This window comes from Polyergus mexicanus, unplaced genomic scaffold (genome assembly GCF_030449975.1).
Source record: "Polyergus mexicanus isolate NDT 795.1 unplaced genomic scaffold, iyPolMexi1.0 SCAF_4, whole genome shotgun sequence".
NCBI classification, from domain to species: Eukaryota; Metazoa; Arthropoda; class Insecta; order Hymenoptera; family Formicidae; genus Polyergus; species Polyergus mexicanus.
This window is the reverse complement of record NW_027223324.1, coordinates 791,917-807,731: the sequence shown is the minus strand read 5'-3', so window position 1 is coordinate 807,731 and position 15,815 is coordinate 791,917. Positions and strand designations below refer to the sequence as shown.

At 39.9% G+C, this 15,815-nt stretch overlaps 1 protein-coding gene across 6 annotated transcripts in view; it reads right to left on the bottom strand.

Annotated features, from left to right (window-relative positions):
* The window catches only part of Dll (homeotic protein distal-less), a 93,720-nt gene that overhangs the window by 66,216 nt on the left and 11,689 nt on the right, over positions 1 to 15,815 (bottom strand). For 3 of the 6 annotated variants that reach the window (XM_070294588.1, XM_070294590.1, XM_070294587.1), the window contains exons 2-3: positions 8,924 to 11,247; positions 1,316 to 1,557 (exon numbers count right to left, since the gene is read on the bottom strand). In XM_070294588.1, the coding sequence (XP_070150689.1) occupies positions 1,316 to 1,557; positions 8,924 to 9,437 (756 nt within the window). In that variant the 5' untranslated portion in view covers positions 9,438 to 11,247. The remainder of the gene's footprint in view (positions 1 to 1,315; positions 1,558 to 8,923; positions 11,248 to 15,815) is intronic. The other 3 variants (XM_070294589.1, XM_070294593.1, XM_070294592.1) reach the window with 3 other exon arrangements.

Sequence of the window (15,815 nt, the reverse complement as noted above, 5' to 3'; positions counted from 1 at the left end):
ATTTTGCGAGAAGAAACTTGTTATTTCGTTAGAATGCAATTCGATAGGAATAGCGAGAAAGGACACTTATATAATTTACGAGGATATTCACTGTTTAATAAACTGTCTAATAAACTGTCAATACGATACGCAAGTCGATCCGAATAAATTCAAATTGTCGCGAAAACGTTTTAATTAGCTTCGGTTTTTCGGCTCGATAAATCATCATGTCTCGAGAAATCTATAATGTACCGATAGAATCAGATCTAATTAACTTCTCTCCGATTATGTAGCTCGATCTTTCTAATAAATCGTTAATTGGAAACCGGGCGACGAGCGCATAAAGCCTTCGCCTGCGTGGAAAGCTCGCGCAAAACTCGCGCGATCGCCGAGAGAGAATTTATGGCCACCTCGTTAGTTCGTAAACTTGTCTCTTTCGCTCTCTTTCCCCGCCTCGATACACTGGACACTGGCGGCAACCCTATCCCCAATGTCCAGGGCGTGGCGAATCAGTGATTTACTGAAGTCATTTGTGCCGATAACGCTGACAGATGCCGTTTATCGGTGGCTCCCGTTACTCGATGAACCGAGTATGCATAACTGGATCTATCCATCGCGTCAATCGCGAAGAAGAGTATCGTGGCGTTATCGTCTCAATAAAACTCAAAATTCTAGTCGTGACGCGAGATCTCTGTAATTGGCCGGACAAAACAACCAGCTTCGATACGATGTTTTGTTGTTTATCGACAGAATTGCCTCATTTATATAATTTAAAGAAGTCTTACGACGACATTTCCTGATAATGCATATCTCGGAGTGGAAAACCTGTTTCACTCGCGGAAATATACCTCTCGGATATTTTATCGTTCGGTGAAAACATGTTGTCACGTGGACTGTCATATGTATAAATTAAGACTTCAATAAGTTCTAAGCAAAATTCATAGCAAAAAAAAAAAAAAAAAAAAAAAATTTCTCTATCACGGAAGACACATTATATCGTAGTGATTTTCGCTATTGTATCACGATAAATATTCGAGAATAATTGTAATAATTCTCTACGTACTTGATCAAATTTAAATTAAAATAAAGACAATTTATTCGATAATATTTAATAATTACTTTTGTAATAATTGCTTTGTGTAAAATAAATGGCGCATTTTAGCACGTGTGTAGAAGCTAAATAATTAAAAAAATATTATATTCTATATTTACGTTTATTATAATTTTTTATGCTATCCTGTCGCAAGTAGCGCGAGATAAGAGCCATTTATCGTTGCGCTACTGCGTCGTGGGAAGCTCGCGCTCTAGAGTCTTTTAATACGTCCATAGAACTGACCTGTGTTTGCGTGAGTCCGAGGCTGGCCGCGAGCTCCGCTCTTTCCGGTAGCGCGAGGTACTGCGTCCTCTGGAACCGCCTGTTGAGCTGCTGCAATTGCAGGCTGCTGTAAATCGTCCTCGGTTTCCTCATCTTCTTGCCCTTGCCGTTCCTCAGGGAACCGCCGCCGCCGCCGCCTAGCTCGTCGACGAGGCTACCGCCTTTATCACCTAATGGCGAGAGGTCTGCGAACATGCACCACCCTAACATCAACTTTCAGAATCCTCTTCACTGCTTGCGTACAAACAAAAAATAAAATTAAACTAAAACCTAACCCGTATTTTTTTTTTTCCCCGATAATATATATCGCAACATGACGAAAATAGTAAAAAATTGATTATTTAACACGAATTTCCGATATAAAATATCGCAAAAGATATCATAATGCGAGAAAGTGGAGAAAAGAACGGTGTTGATAATAAAAAAAAAATTGTTAAAGTTATTATCTTATAATTAAGAATTTGGATTATTTAATGAATCTCTGTGTACAATAAAAATGATCTTGTGCGAGATGTTTTTTTTTTACACGATAAAGCATCGCATTAAATGTTTAATTACAAGACATTTTTCTGATTGAAGGACTTTTATACGAGAATGCGCGTAAAAAGTAAAAGACGTTTACCGAGGCGCTCAAAGAGTCTCGAAATCAACGGAAGTGATGCGCCGTTTTTTCAAAAGGGCAAAGAAAGGAAAACAATAGCATAAACGGCACAGCCGGAATATTTTATTCGATAAGCCGCGCGTAATTATCTGATAAAATAAATGCATTATTCAATTCGCATATTACGAATTGAGATAATTAGCACAGTGTAGAAAACACCACACAACACTGAGAGCAAAAGCCTTGCGGTGCGTTAACGGCGCGATAATTAATTACGGAGCCATATATCAATCTTAAAGCGATGCAATGAAGTAGCGTAGAACTCGCGATAGAGGTGCGCATCGTGCCAGCGTCCGCGCTGCCTATCTCGCGTAGAATCTGTTTCATTATTTTTATATCGCGATTATCATGTTGCGTGTTTTCATCGCGCGCGCACGTTCTTCCCAGGAGAGAGAGAGAGAGAGAGAGAGAGAGAGAGAGAGAACAGCCATCGACATTTTTTATACTACAACGATAGCTGTGTTTTGTCAAGCGATTTTCAACGCAAGTTGAGAGGAAAGGCCACCAAAGTCGATGAATAATTGACGTTGCGAGTAAAAACGTAGATATTGACGTCGAGACAAAGCGACGCGACGATTGGAAGCGCGAGAACCTCTTTCTACGTGACAGTTAACACAACTATTAATTAGAGTAATTTATTCGAAACGAACCGCCAAGTATGTGCACGCACGCGCGATTCTACGTGATTTATATACGTCACGAGCGCGTCATCTCGACGATGAGAGAACGAGAGAAGATCGACGAGATGCGAGTCGATCGATGCAGAGCCAACAGGGAGGACTTTGATCGTGCGTAAAAGAGACAATAATGATCCCCCATAAACTTTCCGCGAGGTTACATTACGACGCGGCGATGAAATCGCGTGTTTACGCTCGTGTTTATCTTCCCCGTTGCAATTTCGAGGCGATACCAGACGCGTATACAATCTTTAATATCAATATACCATAAGCATCTTTTTTGACAACCCGGGAATGTGACAAAACTTAGGTTAAATTTTGCGACTATTTTTATTTTTTCTTCTTCTTCTTATAAATAACGTATACTTTTTTGACTATTCATATTTTAAACGCATATTTTATTTTCATATAAAAATTATTCGCTACTTTATATATATATATATATTGTATATATTTTACATTTCGATAAAATAATTGAAACGTAGCTAGAATGAATTTAAAAAATTGTCAGATAAAACAAATAGAAAAGTATAATGTACTTTATATCGAGAGACTAGAATTTTTTTTTTTTTTTATAATCGATCAATACTGTCATAAATATTTTTTCTATCATGATGCAACGGCTAATATTGTCGCGCGATGTATCAACGTCACATAAAGTAGTGTGCAATAAATTTTATAGAGGCGTTAGCAAGGATTATACGAGCTCCCGTTGTTAATTACAGCCGGTTAAGGCGACGCGATGTCGACCGGGGCGGAGAATATCCCTGCACGCGTGAAAAGACCGAGGTACTGTTTTATGGATGCATTTTTTTCTCTTTCTCGCGTCGCTCTCCGAGAGTTCGCGTTGCCAGAGGAGTACGATAGAGAGGATAGACTACGGTCGTTAACACCCAGGCGTATGCAAAATGCGCGGCAGCGGCAGAAACTGCCGCAAAGTGTTACTTTGCCGCGGTACACGCGCGCGTATTCAACCGCCTAGCATTGCTAAAGGTTCTTTTAGAGTCACATAATCAAACCCAACCAAACATACGATAATAAGCCCACCGAGCGATTAATGCGACGTTGATAATCACACGGTAGACGCGCGGCTCTCAATCCAAAGAACTTGAAATTACAAGGTGTCCGTCTCTGCCTTAGGCTGGACTTAACACAACCTGTCTAACATTGTCGCTGAATCGACATCTTGTATTTCTATATCGCTACCACACTGCGCGCAACGAATTATGTAAAAGCATGCGTAAGTTTATCTTTGTATCTCGGTATAGCTAGAAAAATTTCCATTTTTTCATTATTCAAATATTGTAGAATTGACCTAACTCACAATTTTTGGATAAGCTATTTTATTATATTATTTTGATCATACGCCATTTTATTATTTGTATGCTGTTCTCGGCGAAAAATAATTTCTATTAATCTAAATAATTTAATATATTATATACAATATACAATTATATACAATATACAATTATATATATAATATATATATATATATATATATATATATTATATACAATAATATTATATACAATAAATACATATATTATTGTTTCGGCAATAATATACGAATATATACAGGTGCTAAAATGTGTATTATTCGAATCTTTCCACGACATATTTAATATGCGAGATTTATTTATTCAAATTGTTTAATATTTCAATATTACTTGTTATTTTAATAATGCAGCTCCACGGAGAGAGCACATGACCGATAGATATATCTGGAAATGTATCTCCTGAGAAAGCACGATTTCCATAGAAATCCAAACGATCCGTAAGATTCGACCGTAGCTCGGCGGGATTTCAAAGAAGCCAAGCCGCGTGCTCCCCAGGTCGGTATACCTCTACCTAATCCTTATGAAAACAATCATTTAATACCTAATCCATCACTCGAACCCGGGTAAGCATTGTCTTTCGACCGTTCCGGATTAAGTCGGGCGGCAGTCGGACGTCAGGTCAGGTGACTGATGCGAGATACCGATGGGCGCCTCGTCTGATATGAGAGAAACACCCGCTAATTGAATTCCAGCTTCAACTACGTTCGTTCATTCGAGGGAACAAGGACAACGGGCGTGATGCGGATGCGACGACAAGCCGGTTTACATTTGACGATAAGATTCGCCGATGGCGCAAAACATGTGTCAAATATAATGTATTTATCGTGGACCAACAATACAAACATACATATACATCGACAATTCTTCTCTTTATTCCCTCGTGACTTGTCGCTCATGCTTATATAATATAATATCGAAGAATTTTATTAAGATTCCGAAATAGAAAAACACCGCCAATAACCGCGATAATGCCGACATCGCAGCTAAATGCGTCTTCGATGAACTAATTTTCAAGAAAATATTTGTAACATTGATATTATAATTGTAAACTTGTGTAAATAAATAATGTACAAAATAAATTTATACGAATTACTAGATTGACATTAACGCACGTGTACGCGATAAAAGAAATTCGTTGACAATTTGGACATGTGAATGATAAACAATTCTCACACTTTAACTATTAAAAGTTGCACAAAAGTATCATATATTTTGATTAAACTCTTATCTACAAACATACAGAGTTCACGAAAGCCGAGCGTGTCTTTCTAAGAATTAGAGACCGTGCGCGAGAGAGAGATTCTCAGAAAATTTGAGCCATCAAATAAGACGCGAGGTGTGTCCGCGTAAAAGGCGATTTTCCTACTTGAATCTCTTGTGAGAATCGAGCGACTATTATATTATTGGTCGATTAAAGACTCTGCGCAAATGATTTAGTTCAGAAAATTCGAGATGCCACCGTTAAATCGTGTTTGCGGAATCAATATTCCAAGGAATAATTTTTCTATTAAAAATAGAATATTAAAATAGAACGACAACGATTATTGGCTCGATCGATGACTCCGCGCGGATTAATTAATACATGTTAATAAATATGTTAAGAATTCTTATCCGTTCCTTAGCCATTTTCTATTTTCATTCCAAACATCAATTTTAATATTCACACATAACTATTTACCGATTAAATTTTTATAATTATATAATATGACAAATTGCAATGTTAAAAACAAGCGTTTAATTGTGCTGCGAATCAATTGCATGTTTATACGCGTTTAATATTATATAATACGCGTGTAAAATTTACGCAATTAACGTGTCACCTTTATTTCAATTGGATAATCAAAATCGCTCAGTAATAATCGCAACTTTGCGCGTCGTGTTCAGATGGACAAAAGACAGAATCGCTTTTATCGTTTGAGCGGAATGCACAAATAGTATGGCATGCTCGTTAGCAATTAGACGGATCGCAATTGTGATTTTGTATTTATCATTCAATTGATTAAATCGGCGCGATTCACCTTGTTGATGGCCACAATATTAATGATCGTCGCACACTCGCGTTCGCCCTTTCGTTGCTTCTATAAAAAATGCCTCAGAGAAATATGATAAGTTTCAATGAGTCTTGTACTCGAAATTGTAACGATACGTAACTCCCGCTCGAGAAATTTTTTCCGCATAACTACTGAAGCTATGCGAACTCTTCGATAAAATTTCCACGATGCAGCTCGCGGAGCGGATCGGGAATAATGCGTTTCGTTACCATACGATTTATGAAAAAACGAGCCGCGTGTAAGTTGCGAAGGAAAATGACCGGTAATTTAAGGGCGAAACGCGAGTTTTCCCGCGCGTGAGAATTCAACCCTCTGACGAGTGATCGCTCGCCGCGAGCAGGAATTGCGCTCCCGATCGTGCCGCGTGTTGGCTCGCGGGGATTCCTCCCGCTCGACGGAAAAAGTTTTTCCGCGGAAAACCCTTTCTCGCGATTCTCTCTCCGCCGCGTGTTGGGGAAGCTCGCCGGCAATTTTCGAGAGAGGCGCCACGAAAATTGCGTGCACGAGAAGGTCGGGGTGCCCCGCGGCGGATTACGTAGAAACGCACGGACTTCCCCGGGAGATTGCCATATGCCGCGATGGTGGACGTTACGAATTCATGGGGCGCGAACGAAGGGTAGTAGCAAACTGTCGCCGCGCTTATCCGATCTCTTCCGCAAGCGCGTTTGCCCAAGCGCGCGCCGACGGAGCTCCTCGTTGCTCTACACACACACATAGCCCCGATAAATTATTCGCCGAATGTTGCCATGGATGTGGCGGAATATTTCCAGACGATAACCCGAACTATATTTGAAAATGCGATCGACCGAGAAACCGACGCGCAAATGTCGCCGCGTGGAGCTAAACGGCACGCGCGGACTTTCTCTCGGGCAAAATAAGTTATCTCGAACACGCGATTTCGCGATACGGATGTGTATGTACAATAGGCTCATGCTATGAGAGAACTGCGTCAAAGATGTACATGCATGCGGACAAATGAAATGACAATTTCAATGAAATATGATAAAACAACTTATAACATTATCAGTATAAGCGATCTAAATTAATTGTATTATTTGTGGCTAAAAATCTTGAATGATTATCTTGAAATAGCTAGTTTTTTTTTTCGAATTCCTACGACAATGTATTTACGAAGATATTCATCGACTACATCGTAATGTCATCGTGTAATGTCTCGAGCGATTCCGCGATCCGCGACAAGGCAAGGGCGAATCCGATAATAATCGCAATTACTTGACTCGTGATTTCGCGCGCGAGACAAAAATCGCGATTATCGCGATAATCGCGCTAATGCGATTCTGAGAAGTAAAAACATGAGAAAAAAAACGAGATGATCGGAAGGAAACCTCTACGAGCGAGAGCTCTTGAAGAAGAGAAGCCGTAACTGCTCCCGTTTGGTCCCGAATCTTTTTGTCTCGTTCGTTAGCCGCTTTGCGGGACTTTTTAGATCCCTAAGATTCTTAGTCATATATCTTATTCCGTTTCATTGTGCTGTGACATAGCTAGGACGTCGACCGGCTGCTACTACCTGCTACTCTAAGTTTTTTTTTTTTTTTTTTTCGTACCTCGTGTTTTCTACCTTTATTTTTATCCCGAGAATCTTCGTTTAAATTACGTCCTGCGAGTAAAAATTGTACCGGTAAATTAACTATCTCATTCATGAGAAACATACGAGCTTAAAAATATATTTAAATATAAAAAAAGAAAGTTGTGTATCCGTGTGAACGGATCGATTTTAACGTACAGATATGTCCGTTGTTTACTTATAAAAACTTTCACGTCCGATTTCTTGGAGTATTTTTTAGAGTTGATAATCTTTCTTATATAGGATGGAGATAAAGATTATAAGAAGGATAACGAGCGAGTAAATCGACAATGTAAAACAGGGCTGACGGAATCGCGAACTGCGAGAAAATCGCGGTAAACGCCGCCAGTTTTTTTTTTTTTCTATGTCGAACAAAACTCAGCGAAACAGCATCTGTTGTACTTACGTTGCGGAGACATAAGCGTTCCGCGTTTGTCGCACGGAAATTCGCTAACGCGGATTAAGACGTTCACAAAGCGGGGGGGTAGGAGGCGAGGGCAATAAAAGTCCCGCGGTCATATACAATAAAGTCGTAATATAATAAAACGCTCGCGCGGGATACAGGTGACCCACCGGAAACGCCTGTCGCCATCTTATTTCTGTTTCGTGTCAAGGTGACCGTATCATTCTTGACAAATGTTATAAACGCTGACACGATATTCGCAACTTGAAGTCGTTATTAGTATTAATGATGGACGAGTTCAAAAAATCTCTCTTATTTATTTATATTTAAGATATAAGACTCAAGGTATTTGAATATTCTAGTTAATATTCAGGAGTGCATTTAATTCCGAATCTTTAATCTCCTTTCGAAAAACGATCTTATAAAACTTTTGATTTATTATGCCAGATTATTGATTATTGAATTAAAAGCAAATTTGTCTATGACCATGACGCGTTTCTCCGATCATAATTAGCGAGAGAAATTCTTATAGTATCATCAATTTTGTTACATCGTCAATTACGTATAAGCACTTTCGCCTTGAGCCCTTCGACGGTATCTCCGTTCCATGACGACACTTTGCACTCTCGCACTCGCGAAAGCGTTTTCACTGTGAAATTCATCGTAACGATTCAACACCGACGAGCACGAAATTAATTTTACTACGTCATCATATTTTCTTCACGATTTTACTATTGATAGGAAGGACGGCGATCCGATTCGGCGATGTCGATGCACGGAACAGAGAATCATCCGCGATCTAATAAACTAGACTTATACGCTAATAGAAATGTAAAAAAGGCTGCGAATACATACAGTTGGGGTACTCACCGTCCTTGGGCGGCGAGGGGCACTGGGGGGCGTACGATCCTAGGTGATATCCGTAGGCGTTGTGCTGGTGCATGGGCGCGAACGGATATCCGGCTAGCGCGGATCTAGGACTGGGGAAGCCCGCGTCCGCGTGCTGCTGATTCCCGCTGCCAGGCCCGGAGCCCTGGTGGGCCAGCGAGCCGACCTGATGCGAGAATTGATGCGCGCCGGGTACATTGTGCCCGCCCGGATAACCGCTCCGAAGACTCGCCGGATTGTAAAGGTTATTGTGCTGGAGTTCGATGAAGGCGGATTTGCCGCTTTGGGAGACCGGCGTGCTGGACGTCGTGCTGTCGCTGCCGTTCCCGCCGGGTGGCCCGGGCGTCACCGAGCCGAGACCCGCGTGATGAAGATGCTGCTCCATGTCGGAATTGGCGCCTCCGGTACCGGCGCCACCGCCGCCACCACCGCCACCACCTCCGCCGCTGCTGCCGCCGGTCGGTCCACCACCGCCCGACATACTATTCGGGGTCGGGGTACTCGACGGACAGGGGTCGCCCGCCCCGAATGGGCTCCCCAGGTCCGTGAAGTTGAGCGTCGTCGTGCTGCCCGGACGCTCCACCTTAGACACGACGTCGATGCCGCCGCCACAGCCCACGATCTTCGCCAAACTCGCCGACGACGTCGTCGTCGCCGCGCGTCCTCCGTATGGGGCCCGAATCTTGGGGCCACTCTACGCGACGAGTACACCGAGCGCGTACGACTATGTCGACCGAGTGTCGGAGTAAACGCGGCGAGCCGGCATTGGATCGCGAGAGGAGTAAACCCGCTTCCGTCGGGCAGCTTGTTCCGGCTTTTAAATTTCACTGCGTAGAAACTGAATACCGTTCGATTGTTCGCACTGAATTATTTTCGTCAAGTTGCACTATCACGATGTTTCGTTCCTTTCCCTCACTGTGCGCGGTATCGAGAGAATATTCACTTTTCGGAGCAGTCTATGCTACATGTGAGCAGCCGTCTCACACTCATCCGTCGCTCGGATGTTTTCGTTTCTTAGCTCGGACACCACTTGTCACACTTGTCCACTTCACACGCGTACTTTTCGCGAAAGCACTATTATAAAGCCAGAGAGAGTCCGTGGTCGACGCTAATGTCCGGTTGCCGCGCGTGTCAGCTCATCGTCACTCGGCTTCCAAACGGAGATGCGTCACAAAATCGTGACCAGGCCATCGGCATATCGGTCCTCTACACTCGCGTTACAACGTGATACGAGTAACGGTACGTCACTTCAACAATCACTTGGGCACAGTCCTCGAGCGCACTTGCAGCGTCATCAAACGCCGCCGCGACCAATAGTCCGCGATCACATCCGCGCGACGGACGACAGTTGCGCGATGATGATGAAAAACAATCCGTTCGACCAAGAGATCGATGTACTCTATCGCAGCTTCGTATTTCCCAACACTCGCGCGTCCGTCGCCGATTTAATTACACGTCGTAATACGCGACACGCGCGCGCGCCCGCTCGCGCACCTCCTCGGCGACGGTGTGCTTTTTACGCGCTTCGCGCCACGATTACACTTCTTGATGCCGATGAGCGTATCGTGCCACGCTCGACTCGTATACGCGCGCGTACTGGACGAAGAAGGTAAGAGAAGAAGAAGAAGACGACGAGATGACCAGGGCGTAGAAGAGGAGAGAAAAGCACACACGCGCGCCTGGTTCCAGTAACTGCAGTGCACACCGCGCGACGCGGACCGGTATAATGATACATAATGAAGCCCGAGCCGCTCCCCGGAGCCTGGTTCACCGTTTCCAAGAGTCGCCACAGTCGGCGCTACTCAAGGCAAAGCCTGTGAAGGGTGCCAGGCGCGTTTGCGATTGGCGCGTTGTGCCGTTCCCCACCAAGCATATATAAACTCTGCAACGGCGATTGGAGTTGCGGAGGCCATTATGGTCTCCACATGGGTGTCGCTGAAGAACAACCGCGCCTACGTCTACGTAGCCCTCGGGGCGACCGACGATGCGCCGAGGTGTTCTGTATACCTGCCTGCCCGGGGAAGTTCGTTCGTTCGTAGGATATTGGGTCCGACTGATATCGTCGGAGATATACTCCAAGAAGGCTAGAGATCATCCAGCGTGCCGCAGAATCGCGTCCGTTATCCTCTTTCGAACTTGGTTTGATTCATTGAGCTATCAGGCTCACTGTGACGCGAGGTGAGAGACGAGTGACATTCCAATTGTTGGGTATTCAATGTTTCGATTGTTGAGAGTTCAGTTGAGCTTAGACGGATTATTTCATCGTGGATGATCTTCCGAAGACTGACAGTCTGAAATACAAAAATGCAGAGATTACGATACAAATTTCAGCTTGTTTTATTAAAATAAATGCTAGTACAATAAGAGAGATAAGGCTAATACGAGTTATTGATACACGTGCTACAAAATAATTATAGTACATACACTACTCGTAATTTTCGTCTTATTCTTTTTAATAAGTTCATTTTCATAATATCAGTTTCGATTTTTATTTACGTCCTCTTGACTCAAAGATAGACAACAAACTATGAAAAAAGCTATATGGTACTCAATATCCACTTTACTAGTGAACTATCTTGTATCTAATAAATCATTATAAACACACGGTGTTTACATTTCTTAACTCTATCTTGTCCTATGATTTACGAGACTTAGCATATAGTATTTTAATATATAATAAATATTTGAAATTTTTACTTTTCAAAGAATTTCCTTCGATTTTCTCAATATTTCGAATCTCGAAATGTTTTTATTTCTCAAAATTTATAAGCTAGATTACTTTTTTAAAAATTTAATAAAAGCATAATACATTTTATTTATTATATCTGATAATCAAATCTGTCGGTTCATTTTAAATTTATAACGTAGTTATTTCATAGTCATTAAGAATAATCAGTCATCAAAGTCGTGTCGGCATGTACATTTATTTTTATATCAATTTGAATCTCAGGAAGCTGTCGATAATTAGTCGCATGCCTCATAAAAATTATATTTTTAAGAGAAAAAAAGAAAACTGTTTTACTTTATAATTCTAATTATTTAATAAAAATGGCAATGTACGCGATAATAAATAAAACAAAACATATATTAAATTTAACATACTAATGCTATTAAAAAACGAAAGAAATCATACGCAATATATTAATATCCAACTCGCAGTTCATGACATTTATCGGGCTGCCACATGATTCATTTCCTTCGTGTCGAATCATTCGTTCAGAATAATATTTAAAATCGAGCTGAATTTAATTTTTTTATCATTGTACTATCAGTATCGATCGCGCGAATGTTGTTGCGATCTTTGGAAGCAAAAAAACGCCTTTGGCTCTGTTTATGAACTCGTCACGAAGAAAATGAATCGCCGGTGAACATAAAAAGATAAAGACAGACATAAAGTTGTCATACGAATGGCGCAATTTTTTTTCTTTTCTTTTATTGTCATATGCGCCGTCGCAATTGTATCGATAATCAACAAACTGACCATATTTTTTTAACGACAACAATTTCGATATGATTGTTGTTGATTAAATTCCAAAGATTTGTAACACAATAATTATGCGATGCGTTTGAATAATAATTATGTCAATTCACGCTACAATTTACAAATTTGTATCCAAATATAAACCAAAAGAAAATATTAGTACAGCAAGATAGCAAGGGCGTTTAACTTTAGTATAAAGTGCAATTTATAATGAAATATTGTAGATTCATTGCCGATAGTAGCTACGAATGCGTAATCGGGTGAACGGGCAGAGATAGATCAGATCTTGTTAGCGCGTAGTCTTGATCGTTCGTACTTACGCATTCATTGACTGTCAATACCGTGTAACACGTATCAGTGTAATTAATTCAATTAAATCTTTTTGTAATTGAATATCATTCCATCGCCTCTTTAATATTCATGATTAAAATAAATGACTTTTCATTATGCACCGTTTGGTTGATGATTTATTTTATAAATGACTGATGATAAACGAGTAAGAGCAATATTTCCTATGAAAGTTGACGTACTTTGGCCGATGAATTTTTATTGTAAATATTCTTTTTTTTTTTTTTTTAATATTCTTCTCGTTAATATATGTACATATACATATATATCGTGCTTTTGATTTTATTTATAAAACTATGTTGCGTGTATAAATTAAATCTAATTTCAAATAGTCTATATTTTTTACGTCGACGTTATTAATTCGAATTTGAAAATTTATAACTTTATTTCATTTTCTTAATTTTATTATTAATATTAAATAAAAATATTTTTTCTAACATATGCGGAATAAATCTATTTTTGAGATTTCGATAAAACTTTAGAAATATATATGACACGGAACAGTTGAAACAGGAACCCGTTGATTGTCATCCTAGCACAGTGACCTAGAGACATTTCTTTTTCTGGATTATAATTATACTTAATCAGTCAGAGCGAGCACAATTACTGTCTTGAGCGTGGTTATCGTCTACAATGATATTAGTCGCTAGATAATACCCCATCTATTAACATTGCGTCACGTTTCGTCGGTGTACGGACTCGATGCTTTAATTACGCGAGCACTCATTTTCGATACGCTGAAGAAAACGTAATATTAATTACACGATTTTACCGATAAATTATTGTCCACGCGAATACTGAAGACAGCATGAATATTTTTCGATATTTCGAGAAATGCATATATGACTTTAGTTTATGTGTATTATGTGTAATAATTAACAATAGTAATAGCAAAATTTTAGATATCTATTTTTACCGATTATTTAAGAAATGAAATTAATAAACGAAAACTAACGAACGCAAAAATAGAAAATAGGGACTTTGTGTAACGCATACATAAAACTTTTAATAATGTATGAGAAATAAAGTATACGCAGAACTCTATTTTGTATTACATGATAACAGCTTTCTAGATATAGCGGAGTTTTTACGGTCAAATTTGAAATATCTATAGGTTTGTTGCATGCAACTACAATTGTACGCTCGCATCAAAGCTATCCCATCGCGGTAATATCCCTCACGAAATAATATGTTTGAATATAGGAATATACACGATATATATAAATGTTGAAATTTTTTTTCCTCTATGCATATACATCTGTTCACGCCATTGTCGGCATTCATACTATTTGCCACTTTTATTTTCTTTTCTACGGATCTCTATGGTTTAATCTTTTTACTTTTTTCAAAATTTGATATAAATATTCACAAATATTTATAGCGAAATGTGTTAATCTTGAAGATGACTTTTCAATTTTTGAATTGCAAAACACCTCGTTGCACGCGCGATATATGCGATATGCAAAAGTAGCGCCGGACACGAAAATACCAAGAATGGCACGAGGCTCGAATTTCCTTACGTGTCCTGGATGAAATCACTTCCCTCTTCGTAATACCGGTGTACCGATGCGCCTGCGGGAACGGCACTAGGCCAAAAGAGCGTGGCACGCTCTTACAGGCGCGAAATTACATTGGAGGCTAATTGCATGGCGGCAGTAGCGCAAACACGTGTCATCAGTCGACCGCCACCACCATCACCGCACCACCACCATTACCATCGGCTGCGCCATCACCCATGCGATACCTATGGTGGATAGCTGCGCGGCCGGCCGGTTGTGTACGGTGAATTACGTAATTGAGGTAAATGGCGGCTATCCAGAGTGCGGGGAACTGTGCTAAATAAAATGCCATTCAATTAGACGATGAGAAGACCGCGTCGGTGGTACCCGCCAATGTTGTTTTCTCCACTTCGCCAGGATCTTCCTAAAGCGGATGATTCGTCGACGCACGAAGGTGCGCGCTTTAAAAATTATGCGTCTGGTCTTTTCGATAAAATGATTGATTCTAATCGGTAATTGAAGTACTTGCGCTTATACAAGGTGTTTTGCACTTCACGATATATAATAGTTAGGAAACAATTGATTTATAATAAGGCGATGAATTTATCTAAACAATTTTTCTTTTGTTAATCTAACTTTGTCTTAAAATTATTTGTAATAAAGCTGGCTTTATTAGCATGTTCGAAAAAGTAATTTAATCCAATGATATTAAAATATGTAACAAAATGTGTAAAATTTATTTCATCTTAAAAAGTTGATAAAGAAGATATTTCAAAGATCTACAATAAAATGTATAATCGGAGATTATTAACAAATAAAAGAAAAAAAAAAAATCTATCTTTTTGTCTCGAATTCGCGATATCTCACACGGCGTAGCGTCAAAAAATGTTTCTCACACAGTGCGAGAGAGACAGAAGCTCTCGTAACTAAAGTAGTTTTATACGTAGGAGAAAAAAGGAAGGTAATACCAGCGCGCGATGTGGAAACGAATGAATAAATTACGACGCAAAGTGGCATTTTGATTTCTCGTTGCCCGTCGTTTCTCTGTCAAATCAAAAGGACGTAAAAATATTCGCAGATTATAGTGCTAAGTGGCACTTTTATCACTCGCTGTAATTGCGTTTGCAACTCGCGAGAACTTTCTCCCGCTCGTGTAGTTTCGCAGATTCCGTGACTGTCGATCGGTGCACCGCTTATATCGCATTTTTGTGCATTCTTTTTCCCCCATCCTATATGTCTGTCAATGACGGCTTCAATACTTGTCACGTTTAAATACAGAGAGTATTCCGAGCGCAAGAAATAACACATTTAGATACAGAAGCTATATGTATTGTATTCCATCATTATATTTTTGTTGCCGTTCAAAATTTTTGTTTCACAATTATTTTAATTTGGCATATCTTATTATCATTATTATTATTATTTTTATTATTATTTCTTATTAAAATTGGTTAATAATTCTTGAAAATTATTCAAACAATTTATATATGTGTCATTAATACACACATATCTCTTTCATATCTCGTTAAAA